Source organism: Coenobita brevimanus, chromosome 87 (assembly GCF_032717465.1).
Source record: "Coenobita brevimanus isolate Jiangsu-jjx chromosome 87, ASM3271746v2, whole genome shotgun sequence".
NCBI lineage: Eukaryota > Metazoa > Arthropoda > Malacostraca > Decapoda > Coenobitidae > Coenobita > Coenobita brevimanus.
In genome coordinates this window covers 2820329-2837828 of record NC_137040.1, presented here as the reverse complement: position 1 = coordinate 2837828, position 17500 = coordinate 2820329, and the positions used below count along the sequence as shown (strand labels likewise).

Below are 17500 nucleotides of genomic sequence, written 5' to 3'. Positions count from 1 at the left end.
ACGTTACTAGGAAACAAAATACACACACACACACACACACACACACACACACACACACACACATGTCTGCTAAGGCTATAAACACACACTCATGCACGCACGCACGCACGCACGCACGCACCCACCCACCCACACACACACACACACACACACACACACACACACACACACACACACACTTCATCCAGCGGCTGATATATAATCCCAAACACGTGTAAACTAAAAATAGTGAGTTGTTTTCAAAACGATATTAACTATTTACATTTCTTGCACACCCTCTTCTCTCTCTCTCTCTCTCTCTCTCTCTCTCTCTCTCTCTCTCTCTCTCTCTCTCTCTCTCTCTCTCTCTCTCTCTCTCATATCATATCATATCACTACAGTATCCATGTACACCAAACTTGTACGTGAACCAACCCCTAAAATACGAGTATGTCATAGGCTTATACTCTATTTTTACCCTGTCATTAATATCTATCATTCTCTTATTAACCCTCTCATAGTCAGGGCAACTCTAGTGGTCTAAACTCAGCCAACGTCAAGAGATTAATCATAAAAGTCATAGGAACTTAAAAAGGTCGATACTATTCCAATTATCCCTTCCACAGCCAGGACAGTATTCATTGTCTGTTCCAGCAAACACAAGAGGATGAGTCATAGGAGCCAAAGGGTTACCTATAGTTCGTTCACCCTTAGTTGGCCCAGATTTTCGTCCGTCCGCGGCTTGTCACGTGAATCACTGGGGAATACGATAATACTACGGCTCTACATCAATTTTCATAACAACCTCTTCGTGACTAGGGTCGTATTCGAGTGTTAATCTGTTGTTACACCTCAGCACTTACGATGGAGAGATGGCAGCTTTAGGCCAAGTTAGGTGAAAAGAGTATAGTCACTAGATTTTGAACTGAAGGAGGTACTTGTAGATATAGGGGTCATTAACCTGTCCTAAGATGAATAAAATCGTCTGGAAGTAGCAAGAATACAACACACACACACACGCACACACACACACACACACACACACACACACACACACACACACACACACACACACAGTAGCTGGTTTGTGGTCAGTGCGTCACCCACTCTACACAACCCCCTCTCCCCTTGACACTGTTACTCTCGTCGTCTGGTGTCGTGCGTCATGCTACCCTTGTTTGTTTATGGCACACAGCCCCCCCCTCCCCACTTTCTCCCTCTCTGTCTCTCTCTCTCTCTCTCTACCCTTCACCCAATCTCCTTACCTCTCTCCACTTCACTGCACCCCCTGTCTCCCGTCTCTGTTCTCTTTTCCTACCTCTCTTTCCACTCCCCACTTCTCTTTCCACTCTACGCACCACTTCACAGCCACCCATCCCTCTTCTCTCTCCACTACCCCCTTCTTCACTCCGCTCCCTTCCCTCTACTCCACCCAGGCACAACCACACATTATTTTGATATGGAAATACCTTTAGATACTATAATATTCAGACTACTAACCGCCGATTTTGTTTGCTTAAGATAAAACCAAGCAGTCAAAGCGTTAAGAATTGTGGTTGATTTTGCCTCTCTTATGAACACAAAGGTACCAGTAGTAGTAGTTGTAACCCCATGCTCATCTGGATATGATCCCTGTGGACTGCAGGACGAAGGTACCATTCTCCTGCAGTCAATCATCCTTTAGGGGTACAAGGGGGAAAGTTAGGGGAGTCTGTATAACCGACCAGAGGAGCTGCCCGGCTATATCAGTGCCACCACGGGAAGGCGTCCCTCTCCAGCACCGGTCATCAGATTGAAGGGGTTAAAGATTACTATGATTTCTCTGCTAGGGATATACTTAGGTACTTCATTCAGCCTAAAACCCCAGTAATTTAGCTCATCTGTAAGAAATCCTTGCTATCAGGGGTTGAGCAGCCTTTTGTGCCACTTTACCGTGAAATATTAGTCTGAGTTTTAATCTAAATATCGCCTACGTAAGTCTTCGGCTGGCACGCGAGCTTATCCGATAAATGCTGGTAATAATTCGTCGTCTTTTTAGCCAGTACTTGCATTCCCGCGCAAATGACAAGCGTTCGGCCACTCTCAGTTTGAAATTACGTGAAAGTTGCTAAAATTACGCTAAAGACGACACGAAAGCTAGTCTTGTGGCTGATATAGTAGACTATGATTGTACTGTAGTTGTCTCTTTTGATGACAGATAGAAAAAGAATATTCAGTGCTTGCTCTCTCTCTCTCTCTCTCTCTCTCTCTCTCTCTCTTGTACGTTAGTATTATTATAGGAATGTTTTCTTGTTTGTTGAGGAGTCTTCATAACACTTCTCCCTTGGCAATTTATTCTCATCAGTAACATGTAATTGCCTTAAACTTGCTGACATTACACTCCAGAAACCACCAAAACTAAACTCACGAATGGTATAGTAGTCCGTGCTTATTTTGTGGTAGTCTCTTTTCACGATGAGTAGAAACGAAAGTAAAATGAAATCTCAGGTGCTTGTGTTTAGTTTGCAAATGGAATCGCAGCTCTTTCAATTAGATGATGTGTTGAAAAAAAAATAAAATAAATCTGCAGTATTATAAGTTCTTGTGGTATTTTATTAGTCGTGCGAATAAAATAAGAGACCTATGCTTGTATCGTACTTGTTTGTGATAGGTAGTTAACGAATCTGAAAAGTAATTACGGACGTCAGACGATGAAATGGAAGGCAGTACTAGAGATCGGCATGGTGATGACTTGTTTATGTGGACAGGCGCCGGCTTGTGAATGTCCATTTATAAATTCAATAGCAGCAGATGAAACTACGAGTGTACCACTATTCTAAAGCGTCCCCCGAATGTGAGGCCAATATTATACAAACCGGGCCACCAACTGGCCAGCAGTCGGTAGGTACTTTCTGCTTCAGCCCTGGGTACCCAAACTTGGCCTTTCTTGCAGGACGCCCCTACCATCCCTCAGAACTTCGTTAGCATCTCTGTCTAAGTGATTTGTGCTGCATATTGCGTCTTGATATTCTGTTGCTGGTTATTTATTTCCTTTTATTACCAAAGTAGTCTGCTGTCAACAACACAGAAATATAAACAGTTAAAGAAAATAGGTGTTGCGAAAGCGACACTGCCAACAAGACCTGGCCACAGTGTGTTTACAAATCGTCGTGGAGGCCTGCACGCTAGCCACAATCCACCAAATGCAAATAAAAACGAGTCTCCAAACACTCCCTTTTTATTTAGTAATGCGGAATGCGATCGATTGGGCTCTGACGGAGTGGAATAGAGCGTGCGAACTAAAGGGAGTTGTTCAGTGGAGCTCTGAAATATGAAGCATGCTCTCAAGATGAAAATGGTTGGAGTCAGGGAGAAAAAATTGAGCACTGATACGGGTTGCAATGTGGACGGGCGGACTACCGTACTTCATCTTACATCCTTGCCTCTATCTAGTTTCTCTTACCTCATTTTATTTTTAGTGGTTTTTAATTCATTCATTCATTCATTTATTCATTCAGTCACTCTTCTGTCAACATTCTTCCTCTTTCTTTCTATTCCTCCACTCTTCCTTCTTACTTCCTCCGATTCTCCCACCTTTCTGCAACCATGTCTTCCTTCCTTCCTCCTTCTTCCAAACATTCTTCCCTCCCCCTACACCTGTATTTCATACTTCTTTCAACCCTCTCCCTTCCTCCATTCATTTTTCCTTCTTCCCCATACCTCTCCTCACATTCTTCTTTCAGCATACTTCCTTTATCCATCCTTTTCTTCATCCTTCTGTCTCATTCCTGCTCTTCTTCCTTCCGTGACTCTCCTTCCTTTCTCACTCTTTCATTGTTCGTCATCATCATCATCATCATCATCATCATCATCATCGTCGTCGTCATCATCATCACCATCATCATCATCATCATCATCATCGCCATTTCCTACTTTTTATAAACAAGAATCAGACATAAGAAGAGAGCACACACACACACACACACACACACACACACACACACACCGCTCGCTGGTGCAGTGGTAACGTTCCCGCTTGCCATCTGGTAGACGGGAGTTCGCGCCTCGCTCAGGTTGCGAAAAGTTTCACTGACGAAGTGGGTGGTTACTGTCCCCCTTGAGCAAGGGGACGGGTGTGTGCGTGTGTGAAGGTCACAGCCTTGCCCTTAGATCGGACTATATGAGCTCTTAGCTCCCTTCCGGGAGGGTAAAAGCTGACGATCACGACCATCAGGTGATCCTGACCGACCCGGTGAATTACACACACACGCGCGCGCAAGGAGAAGCTATCATGTGAGTTCCCAGTGATATCAGTTACAATATTTTCTAAGGAGGGAGGGGAAAAAGCAAGCTAATATGAAGGCTATCAGTGGGAAAATAAATACAATGAAGCCAATTGGGAAAGTCTGCTCCAAATACACGCAGTCTCAGGTTTCCACGGGGCTATACGGAACTGGTACTGTACTATATTTCCTTTTATTTTTTCCCCTCGATTGTGGGCATAGATTACTTAGCCCGTTTCCTGAGGCCCAGCTTTGCTTCTACACGATATACATCTTCACATGTCACCGTTTTGACGCTCATACCCACCGTCCATATTGAATACATAATAGGGTTGTCTTATTCAGTACTGGTGGAATGGTAAACAGCACTACTACTACTACTACTACTACTACTGTAATACTTGGCAGACATCTAGAGAACTCATAGAAGCAATAGTCTATATTTGTGTATCCAATTTTGTATATGGAGATTTAGTGTGATTAATTTGACCTGATTGCTCTTCGGCTAAATATTAAAAAAAAAATAATAATAATAATAAAGGCTTAGGTAGGAGCAAAATATCTGCTCTCTCTCTCTCTCTCTCTCTCTCTATCTATCTATCTATCTATCTATCTATCTATCTGTCTATCTCTATCTCTCTATCTATCTATCTAAGTTTTCCGAGAAATTAGTCTATATAAGAGGATCATTCTTTGTGCCTACGTTTTTATCTATCCATCTATTTATCTATCTCTAGTTTGACGACGCAACCTATGATGGGGGACCTCGACAAATGGACGTACACGTGTCTTTTGTCCCTACTCAGTAACGATCACTTTTTCCACAACAAAACCCCCATTACAGTCATATCTAATCTCACCACAATTTTGGTCCCTTCCTCCTTCTCCCAACCACCTCACTCTCATACACTCTCCTAGTCAGTTTCTCAGTCTCCTTTTATTGTATCCCGCGTCCTTGGTCTCCTCCTCCTCCTTCCCTCCAACCGACTCACTCCCGTGCGCACTCCTAGTCAGTCTCTCTCCATTCACTCTAACATCCTTCATCTTCTCAAAGCCACTTCAATCTCACACATTCTCCCAGTCAGTCTCAGCACATACACCACCACTCAACAATACCAACACCACTCATACCAACCTTACACCACCACTCACGTCACCTACACCACTCCTCACACCACCTACACCACCACCACCATCCACACCATCTCTCACACCACCTACACCACTACCATCCACACCACCACTCACGTCACCTACACCACTACCATCCACACCACCATTCACGTCACCTACACCACTCCTCACACCACCTACACCACCACCATCCACACCATCTCTCACACCACCTACACCACTACCATCCACACCATCTCTCACACCACCTACACCACCACCATCTACACCATCTTACACCACCTACACCACCACTACCATCCACACCATCTCTCACACCACCTACACCACCACCACCATCCACACCATCTCTCACACCACCTACACCACCACTACCATCCACACCATCTCTCACACCACCTACACCGCCACTACCATCCACACCATCTCTCACACCAACTACACCACTACCATCCACACCATCTCCCACACCACCTACACCAAGAGTAACACCAGTCATTACAGAGTGTAAACATAGCTAGTGGTTCCTTCCCTTGAACAAGTCTATTCTCCTCCCTACACACTTAACTCTCTCTCTCTCTCTCTCTCTCTCTCTCTCTCTCTCTCTCTCTCTCTCTCTCTCTCTCTCTCTCTCTCTCTCTCCTGTGACGCCACAAGCTGGGTCAAGGTCACGCGATTCAACATAAACACTGCTTGTCAACCTTTCCTTGTTTTTTCGAGTCTCCTGCCTTCTCTCTCTCTCTCTCTCTCTCTCTCTCTGATTACAAAAGTGCGTTCTGCAATTAAATATAAGGACGGATCACCTGGCAAGGATCGCAGAGTCAGTGGGGCCTAGGTATACTCACTCACTCACTCACTCACTCTCTCTCTCTCTCTCTCTCTCTCTCTCTCTCTCTCTCTCTCTCTCTCTCTCTCTCTCTCTCTCTCTCTCTCTCTCTCTCTCTCTCTCTCTCTCTCTCTCTCTCTCTCTCTCACTTCCCCAGTCTCTCCCTCCTTCATCCCTGTCCCAGCACTGCAATTATACCCTCCCTCCTTCCCGGCATCCTCCTCCTTTTCCCTCCTTCTCTTCCCCTTTCCTTTCTCCCTCCCTCCCTCCCTTGGTACTCTCCCGCCCCAGTTTATTACCCCTCCCCACCTGCCCGCCCCTCCCCCCACCCTCCATTCTCTTTCCCCTTCTCTCCACTTAATCCTGCACTCTCCCCTCCCCTCCTTCCTTTCCCTTCTCATTCATAATGCTCAAAGTATTTCGGTATATGTATATATATATATATATATATATATATATATATATATATATATATATATATATATATATATATATATATATATATATATATATATTTATATATACATATATACTGTGTGTATACGTATATACGAGTATATATATAGACGGATAAATAGATAGATAGATAGACAGATAGATAGATAGACAGACAGACTGACAGATAGATAGATAGACAGACATATTCCTGGAAATGTATCTTCGTGTCTTGCCTATATACAGGCATCAGCGAACAAAGCAAGACAATAATAATCAATACTGATACTCGTACAATCACTTGGTGTTGTATGCTGAAATACTCAGTGTATTCTGGCACACCTGAAGTTAACGACCCTGTGTGGAGTGGAGAGTATCCTTGACCGGATAATACTGAATGACGCTCACCAGTATACAGTATAGCCTACTCATAAGGTGAGACACTGACACAGAAAACCAATTCATATAATCAAAGAGGAGATTGTATGTATCATGTAAAAACTGACAACAAACCACATCGATGCCTTCTCACAGATCTACTTAGAAGTTATATTTACATTTGTCTCATGTGGAAAAAAAAAAAAAATCTCATCCAACTCGCAACTCTCGTCTGACATTTATTGTCCTCCTCCCCTCTGCCTCTCCATCCTCAGTAGCCTTGACCCAGCCACACCTGACCTCTACACAACACAGCACAACGCCTACACTTTCCCTCCTCCAGTTACACCTGTCCCCCACACTAACACCATCGGTACCAGGAAGTCGTAATTATTTCATCATGGCCAAGGTCGCGCGATATTTTTTTTAACTTAAGTGAGACCTCTGGTAATGGAGATATTGATACATTCTGTTGTTTAAACATACTTTGAACTCTATTTCAGTACCGGATGATGATTCAAGTAACCCTGAATAACCTAACCTATTCTAACCTACCCCAACCTACCCTACCCTACCCTACCCTAAGCTAGCCTAACCTATGCTACCCTTCTCACTCTTACCTTACTCTACCCTACCCTACCCTACTCCAACCTTCCCTATTCCACTCAAACCTACCCTACCCTTACCCACGTACCCTACCCTACTCAAACCTTCCCTACTCCACTCAAACCTACCCTACCCTAACCTACCCTACCATACTTAAACCTACCCTACCGAACCCTAACCTACCCTAACCTACCTAACCTAACCTAACCTAACCTAACTCAGTAATCCAAACCAACCTAAACTAAACTAAGCTATACCAACTTAAATTAAACTAATGTAACTTAACCCAACCTCACCTAACTCAGACCTGCGCAAGACGTACCAGCAATATATACATAAATTTTTTACAACATAATCACAGTTGAAGACCATAAATTAGCCAGAACCTCCAAGATAATCCAGATAAAGGCAAACAGGACATAAAGAACATCCCGAGTAAGACGGCAATAAATATGAGCCGAGTTGAGTGTGTGTGTGTGTGTGTGTGTGTGTGTGTGTGTGTGTGTGTGTGTGTGTGTGTGTGTGTGTGTGTGTGTGTGTGTGTGTGTGTGTGTGTGTGTGTGTGTGTGTGTGTGTGTGTGTGTATAAGGTGAGGGCCTTGACAAAAGAACCTAAAGGTGTTTTTGTCTGTACTCAGTAAAGAACCCTCATCTCTCAACAAACCCATCTCCCTTCCGAGGTCCCTCTGCTTATCTCGCCGCCTCACAGGAAGCGGGGTCAGTCAGTAAATAAGAACAGAATGTGAGGTGTGGGGGGGTGGCAGGGGGTGAGAGGAGGAAGGGGGCGTGTGGGGTTGGTAGGGAGTGAGGGGAGGGAGGGGGCATGAGAGGGTGGGTATGAGGGTCCTAATACAGCCTCTCATTACAGGGTATCAGGTGTGAGTCACGACCCACAGTCCACCACATAAACAAAAAAATGATGCCTGGAGAATTTTGCTGTCCACTGAAAAATAAATAAATAAATATGTAGATAAATAAATAAAAAAATAAATAAATCATCATGAGAGCTGGGGTATTGAACTGGGCTTCTCGATCCCTGGCTGCCATTATGTGAGCAACACACTTTAACTACTAAACCACCAGGCGTCTGAAGGCTATATGGTTACCACCCAACGTATGAAATAGTTTCTTAGGTTATGGGAAACATCTGGTTGCCTACGATACAGGAGAAAGGGGGGGTGGAGAGGAGAGGGAGACCACCTGGAGTTTGCTGTCTCCTCTGATTTGTGTCTCAGATTAGGTCAGTCAGGTTCTGGATCTCCCACCACAAGTGAACTGGGTCAGGATGAGAATAATAGTGTACTACTGCTACTTTTACTATTGTTACTACTACTGCTGCTGCAGCTAATACTACTACTACTACTACTACTACTACTACTAATAATAATAATAATAATAATAATAATCCATCCATCCTCCATCCAATCCAACGTTGCCCCATGAGGAACGTAGAAGCCCGGGGCTAGGCAAGTTGGTCCTGACATTTACGATGAGAGTGAAATAAGAAGAAGAAGAAGAAGAAATGATAATAACAATAATAATAATAACCAATTGGCAATCACAGGGTACATACATCCGTCAAGGTCAATGAAATTTATGATGAAACGCTGTAATTCCTCTTTCCCACCAGAGAATATTTTTACGGTCTCACATAGTCAATTAACTCTACGGTCTTAGTGTGCTCTGTTACACAATCTCAGAGACCGATACCTTCGCCAGAGCCAAAAAATATATATGAATCATTTCTAGATCTGAATCCGGATCCATCTCAAAATTTCATGAACTCTTCCTTGACCCATTGCCTACCTATCCACCAGATTTCATTGAACTCCGATAACAATGATTTGAGGTATCTTGCAAACAAACAGACAAACAGACCAGCACGGGTGAATACATGACATTCTAAATTCGCTGGTGAATGTAATAATAATAATAATAATAAGAATAAGAATAGTAATAATAAAAATAATAACAATAATAATAATAATAATACTAATAATAATAATAATAATAATAATAATAATAATGTAGACAGCAAAAGCAAGAAATTCTTCCAGCATGTAACTCTTTGCGTGTCACGTAAGGCGAATAACAGGGGCGGAGCAGCAAAGGGGGGAGGGAGAATACCATCTCCTTGCAAGTAAAACAAAAATATAAAGAAAAAGAAAGGCAAGAAAAGAAGAATGAAAGAAAAACGAAAGTGAAGACAAATGAAAAAGAATGAAAATGAAAAAGAAAATAAATAAGAAATAAGAAATGAAAAAGAAAAAGAAAAAAGAAAAGAAAACAGGAAAAAAAAAGAAAGGAAGAGAAAAAAGAAAAGAAAAAAGCAAGAAAATATTTTACTTTTGAACGTATCCCCAAGAGTAAACAGTGAACATATAAAAAAAGGAATATTAATTTACTTTTTAATCACTACATCTCTTACAAGGATGAATCATGCCACAAAGGCCTTAGGACTGTCATCTACCCTTAAGCCCTTCATTAAGAGAACGTCACTTATAATCTCCTTTTGCACTCTCCAGACGATTTTACTCAGCTTAAGACATACTTTGAGCTGGAGGGTTAGATTAAGCCTTCTATAACCCTTTCAGTAATAGAGGTTCTTTCTAAGCTGACGAAAATCGTCTGGTAATACTCTGATCCAAATGAATGAAGAAAAATGTATTGAAGTGAAGGATGTCAAATATTCTGCATTACCACAGCCTAGCCTCGGCCCCCTACAGTTCACATGGGGTAATATGAAGAAGAATATTCCTCTTTTTAAATAACGAGGAATAATATGACAGAGAATATTCCATTTTTTTTTTATTCCATCAAAATAATTAAATATTACCCTTAACTTTTTTGTCAATATAAAGTAGGGATGGCTATGTTATATTTCTATACACTGTTCACTTTAACTTGGCCTAAAATTGCCCCCTCTCTGTCTTGAATGCTGAACTGTGACAAAAGATTAAACACTAGAATATGATGCTAGTCACGAAGAAGTTCCATGGAAAGGATGTAGAGAGGTAGCATCGTTTTTTTTTTTTTTTTTTCTGCCACTGAGCTCCGTGAAAGAAGCTGCAAAAGGACGAAAATCTGGGCCAAGTTAAGGTAAATTAACTACAGTTACTGGGCGGTATTCTCGGTGATTAAGGAAGCTTCCTAATACCTCTTCCTAAGTGATTTATTTTGGTTATGCCTCCTTAATATCTTCTGTGACATTTAAAAACAGTAATTCAAATACCACCATACTCAATATAAATAAAAATAAAAACATAACATAGAAGCTTATATTAACCAACCGTACCCAGAAACAAATCGCTAAGGAAGAAGTGTTAGGGTGCTTCCTTAACCGACGAGACTAGAGACCACTCTTCTCAGGTAATGACGAACGTTGATCTGTAAATTAACTCTTCCACTCCCATTTGTCAGTTTTGCCTTTTGTTCTAGATAAAGTTAGATGGTTTTATACAGCTTAGGGATACGGCATCTTAAAAAAGCTAATAACAGTTACAACTCGAATGGCACTCAGTACAGCGCATACCTACGCCAAGTTTGTAGCCCTATTTGTTACTGTACGGAGCTGGAAAAAGACTAACTCCCTATAAAAGCATATTTAAATCCGCTAGATCCGGAATTTTATATGGATCCGCGTCAAACTGTACACACTCGTAGATACCAACGTCCTAAATATGCCTGATTTTTTTCATCAAGATCCATGCAATATTGACTGAAAAATTCACGAAAATGTCGAAAAACGCCCTATCTCGCAACGTTAAAGCAAGTGGAAGAAAAATTCCTGGATCCGCACCTTTATCCGGATCCGCACCAAAACTTAATGGAGTCTATTCTGGGCCAAGACCCATCCTTCCACCAAGTTTCGTGGAAATCCGTCCAGTAGTTTTTGTGTAATCTTGCTCACAAACCAACCAACCAACAAACAAACAAACGGACAGGGGTGAAAACATAACCTCCTTGGCGGAGGTAATGATCGCTTTGGCAGGACCTTGAATTTTCTCGTAGCCAATACCAGATAGTTATATTCAGATTACAGACACACACAGCTGAGAAAGGTTAAAGTTGGAGAGGATGTGGCCTTCATCTCTGGTGCCTCTACATATGCATCCATTACCTCTCTCTCTCTCTCTCTCTCTCTCTCTCTCTCTGCGTGATGAAATGTGGACGAGCAATTTAGTGGATAATTTTTTTGATGTGTGCGAGTTTATGGGGTTCAGTCGCCAGAAAAAACCGGGTGTGCGGGAGACAGGAGGGGGAAGGGCTGGTGTGAGGGAAGGGGACAGTGCATAATCTGTTTTTGCTACCATGACAAACTTTTATTCAAACTAGGGAGAGTCTTATCGCACTTGAGGAGTTAAGTAAAACCTTCGTTAACTTCTTCCTGTGTATTTGTCCCTTACGCGCTTTATAAAATAGTCTGTCAGTAACAAGAATAATAAAAAAAAAAAAAATGTTTTCGTGCTCAGAGGACGAACCATACACGAGGCCATAATTTGCTTTCTCCATTTATCTTACGCTTTATTTCTCTGGTCTCCCTGTCCTAGTTTAAAGCATTCCCTTCCATAGTTGCCATAGTGTGGATCGAACATAACTGTTTGACTACCGCTTACATTATCGGGAATGTAACCAGAATCGATGTGTTTGAGGGCTAGCGGGTCGAGCGAGGCCTGCCACTGGTCAGCCGGCAGCCATCTTGGTGTGACGTGGCGGCTCCTCATTGGTCCATTTTTGTTTACATCCGGCATCGGTAATGAAGGTGGCGGGAGACGAGGAAGTGAGCTCAAGTATAACGCTTTTAGTAGGATGACGTCTTTGTCCTATTTTATTCTTGCCTCCGACGGATGATTTTATGCAGCTTTGTTGAAGACGCCCGTTGGAGGGATGGAGTTACAAAAACCTCCATTAGCCTTTTCGTTAACCCTCTGCTAATCTTGCCACCGCCAGACGCTTTTATTCACAACGGGAGCGACCGTCACTCTGAAGGTGTTAGGAAGTCTGCAAAAACCCTGGCAAGACGATTTCCTTCACCTTGAGACACCCGTCGTACTGAGGGACTTAAATGGCAATCTACTGTACGCTAATGATACCAATGGAGAATTTCGACACTGATTTAGATTTAGTCAACTTTCAATTTCATAACGATCTGTTTAGCAGTGAATTACTATTAACATTTAGCCTTGTTAGGCTCCTCAAACTGAACACATCTTATCGGAATGGAATAAACTCGCATGGAACTTAAAAAAAAAAAAAAAAATAGAACCCAAGGCCCTGTTTCAAAGTAATTTTAATTACAGCTTTTTCTAACATTTTCAGTTCGAGGACTTTTTTTCCTAAACTGAGCAAAATCGTCTAATGTTATCCAGAATGAGAATAAAATTAAACAGGCGTCCTCGATCTGAAGAGGTCAATGACGTCAGTGAAGGGAAGGAGTGGTGAAGACGCAGGAAGACGAAGACTAATTGATGTCCGCTAATAGTGATGTCATTAACTACCCAACAACATAATTGATGGCTGACGACGGCAAGTAATTTATTATCCTCTCAGGGCGCACTTTAACTCTATACTTTCATTTTCATTTTTTTTTCTCGCTATCAACAGACGTCTTGATGTGAAAATACCCTTCAGTGTTTTTTTTAAATTTCATATAAACCCTTTCATTCCGGTGACATTCATTATTATTATTATTATTATTATTATTATTATTATTATTAAGTTTTCGCCACTTCCAGACGCTTATATTCCCCTTAGGACAGAATACTTAAACATAAATAATAAAATGAGAGAGAGAGAGAGAGAGAGAGAGAGAGAGAGAGAGAGAGAGGGATGAGGTAACTGGAACAATGCTCTCACATCACCTTTAAAGGAAACTACCAACTGTCTTCCGTAATCACCCCTTGTCTTACACACACACACACACACACACACACACACACACACACACACACACACACACACACACACACATAAACACACACACACACACACACGCACACCACTTACCGATTACAGATAAACGATAATTATGATAGACTGACCTGATTTATCAAAGTAATTGTAGAATCAATGGACATCAGGAATAATGGAGGCAAATTCCACTCAACATCACGCTCTATATCTAACCCACTTACCCCTTCACTACGATGACGCCTAAATTATCTGGATCTTGTTATCCTTAGACAATTTCCTTCATCTTGTGGTAGACCTGGTAGTGATGAGACGCAGTATGTCTTCAGATCTCTCTCTCTCTCTCTCTCTCTCTCTCTCTCTCTCTCTCTCTCTCTCTCTCTCTCTCTCCACTCCACCTTATCCCTACTGGGCCATATTTTCAGGGGTTTAAGATCCCCCCTGGAGCCTCTCTCTTTTAGCAGGTTATATTTTCCGATCACAGAGCGTCAGTGTTCCCTTTTTTATTATATTTATGAAGGTAACAGAATGATATTAGTAAAGTATAAGAGAATGTTGTTGTTGTTGTTGTTGTTGTTGTTGTTGTTGTTGTGCAAACCCATGAACCACAGACAAGCACCGCCCCTACACTTCCATCCCGTGCAGTGAACCCATATTCCCTCGCGAAAGACAGGGGAAGAGTGCGGGGGCTTGGTTCCTGAATGGATGCCACATTTGCGTCTCTCCATCCAGTTAATAGGGGCATCATAGTAGGCTCCATATCACCCTGTTATTTGTTTATACGCTTTGTACATGGTTTCCTTGTTTATAAGTAACCATAATGTTTGTCACTCAGTGTAGAGCCACCTGAAGTGGAAAAGTAATCACCAATGACAGGAAGGATGGGAATAATAGGAAAAGAGGATGCGGACAGTAAAAGAAAGACAGAAGTGAAGGAAGAAGCAGGCAGCATAGCATAAAATAAGTGGAAGATGGTTGCCAGGCCCTACTACTACGAACAAGAGAATAATTAATATATCATTAGGGCCACGTCTCTGCAGTACAGCGATAGAGGCAGCTGGGTATTAGGGCGTCTCTTGGGACTTAAAAGATCTAGCCTATAGTCGCGGCGCACGACTCTGAGGTTGTCATTACCGTACCCTGGGAACCTACCATTCAAAAGTGCATCCGATTTCGTATCATATTATACATGAATCATATTATTATGCACGAATACATTATTATACACGAATATTATTATACACGAATCACTTGCGCCTCATGTTATACACGAAATGGGACGCCCTTTTGAATGGTAAGTTGCCAGGGTACGATGATGATAACCTCAGAGTCGTGAGCCGCGACTATAGTTACTCTCTGCTTTACATTCTGAAACACAACAATGTATGGTGAAATTTTGCATCGTATGACCTATTTCAGTAAATGTAGAGTATGTTATAATATTTACCTTTATTTGTTTCTGAAAAATAATATGCCATGGGCCTTTACATTTAGGTACGCAAAATGATGATGATGATGATGGAAAACGTATGCTAACGATAAAGGAAGATAATGAAGATGATAAAGATAATGATAACATGAACAATGAAATAATTTACCGATACCATACAACCTACAACTTCAACAATGTATGAGCAAAATTTAGATCCCATACAACAACAACATCAAGACAAAACAACAACAACAACAACAACACATCTAAGCCAACCCAGACTGATATAATTAATGTTTTTACCCGGCTTTTGTGGCTTCCCCAACCCAAGCCACTCAGATCCGGCTCCCACTAACAGCAACTCCAACCATTTCACTGGCTTAGAAAATTTAACTCTGTTCTCCTCTCTCTCTCTCTCTCTCTCTCTCTCTCTCTCTCTCTCTCTCTCTCTCTCTCTCTCTCTCTCTCTCTCTCTCTCTCTCTCTTACCTTTATTGTTGTGTCTAGCTTTTTTTCTTTTTCTCCCTCTTCCTCTCCCCGTCTCTTTCCATCCATCTTTTTCTCTCTCCCTTAAGCTCTGTATTATTGTTTTGCTCGCTCTCTCTCTCTCTCTCTCTCTCTCTCTCTCTCTCTCTCTCTCTCTCTCTCTCTCTCTAAATAATTGCTAACCTCCTCTCTCCCCGTGTCTGGTCCTTTTGATTTTTATTTCGCTGTGCTCTCTAACTGGCAGGTGGGGTTCGCATACCATCCACTCACCAGATGTACCGCAACTATACACTGAATGTCAAAGATAATGCCTGTACCCTATGCAGCTATTTACTACGCTGGGTGGTATCCATATAACCGAAAGTGGGAAGCCTGATTGTCTAGTTGGCCAAGACGCTCCAATTACCCATAAGATTTAGTGGTCCAAACAATGACTGAGAGTTCCTGGTCTCAACATGCCACTCAGGGACAGGTGACTGGTCAGTATTTACAGCAATGGCCAAAAACTTCAAAATGGGGTTAAGGAAATACGGGGTGGATCGTAAATAGCGCTCCACGAGAAACTTCAGCCGTCTTATGTGCTCTGGATTCGGCTCATTCTACTGGAGTGGGCGTAGGTGTGTAAGTGAGGAAGCTAGAAATGAATAAATGATGCAGGATAGGCATTTGTAACATTGGGCCTTGAGTGAGAGAGAGAGAGAGAGAGAGAGAGAGAGAGAAACTACTAACCCGTGGCCCAGTGAACAACGGTGTGCTTCTCGTTGTCCAGGGCAGTGATGTCAGCTCCTCTCGACAGCAGGTACTTCACTACCGCCCTATTTCCGGCGATGGTGGCCAGGTGGAGGGGGGTGTAGCCTTCCTCGTCGCGGGCTGCCAGCATGGACGGGTCGGCGCTTAGTACCTGGGTGGTGGAAGGCGATGGTGGGTTAGGTTTGGCTGTACAGATTTAGTTATTCATGCACACAGTACATAAAACTACTACCACTACTATTACTACTACTACTACTACTACTACTCAATCATCCTCCCACACGTTCACCACAATCCCTAGAGCTGAAAATCCCAGTGAGATGAATGGGAATGTAACCTTTAAAAGCAGTAAAGGACGTTGGATAGCACTGTCTTGCCCAACCTATGCTGTGAATATTTTAGTGAAGTTGGAATGATGGGCGATCTCTTGGGCTACGAGTGTGAGTAGTGTGGGTGTAGGTGTATCCGAGAGAGAGAGAGAGAGAGAGAGAGGATTGGGGTACAATAGAAGATAGTCAACAAATTTACGCTATCTTCTTTAATATTCTGAAACAAAAGACGAAGACTTCTAAAATACCGTTCCATATGTCCAATTTCAATAATTATTAAAGTAAAATTATATACCACCTTCATGAATATTTACTTGCTGAAAAAATATACACATTAAAAAAAAAAAAAAGAGACACACATTTCTATGGGTAACTATACTTTTCTCTTTCGTTTTTTTTTCTTTTTTATCTCTTTTTTTTTTTTTCAGTACGTCAATTCAGCTCTTTCCTCCCGGATCTTCCTTTGCTGAATTAATTAGTGTGAGGTTCCATTCCCTCCCTCTCTCTCTTTCTCTCGGTTTTCTTTCTCTGTATATAGCTTTCTTTTTCCTGTTTCTCTCTTGCTGTACCCCTGTCACCTCTTTCTTTATGCCTGTTCTCTTTCGCTTTTCTTCCCCGTGTTTTCTTTTTCCCTGTCTCTTTTCTTTCTGTGTCTTTCTCATCTCTCTCTTTATGCTTTTTCTATTTCTCTCCTTTTTCCTGCCTGTTTATATACCTTTCTTTCTCCCATTTCTTCCTCTCTTAATCTTCCTACTGTCTTTCTCCTTTGCTGTCTTTACCAGTGTCTTTATTTATTTTTTAACGCTGTCTTTTTCATCCTAACTCAGTTACTCACATATTTATAAGGGCTGAAAGGATCTCTGCTCTTGAACCTCACTGGGGACGCGAATCAGAGAAGAAAGGAAGCTACAGGTACAATTTCCTTTCCCCTCTTAGTGCCATTAGTGTTATTTCAATTTCATCTTTCTTTTTTTT

At 42.0% G+C, this 17500-nt stretch overlaps 1 protein-coding gene across 2 annotated transcripts in view; it reads right to left on the bottom strand.

Annotated features, from left to right (window-relative positions):
• The window catches only part of LOC145410923 (uncharacterized), a 90811-nt gene that overhangs the window by 44495 nt on the left and 28816 nt on the right, over positions 1–17500 (bottom strand). For both annotated transcript variants that reach the window (XM_080280966.1, XM_080280967.1), the window contains exon 4: positions 16176–16347. In XM_080280966.1, coding sequence (XP_080137092.1) covers positions 16176–16347 — 172 coding nt within the window. The remainder of the gene's footprint in view (positions 1–16175; positions 16348–17500) is intronic.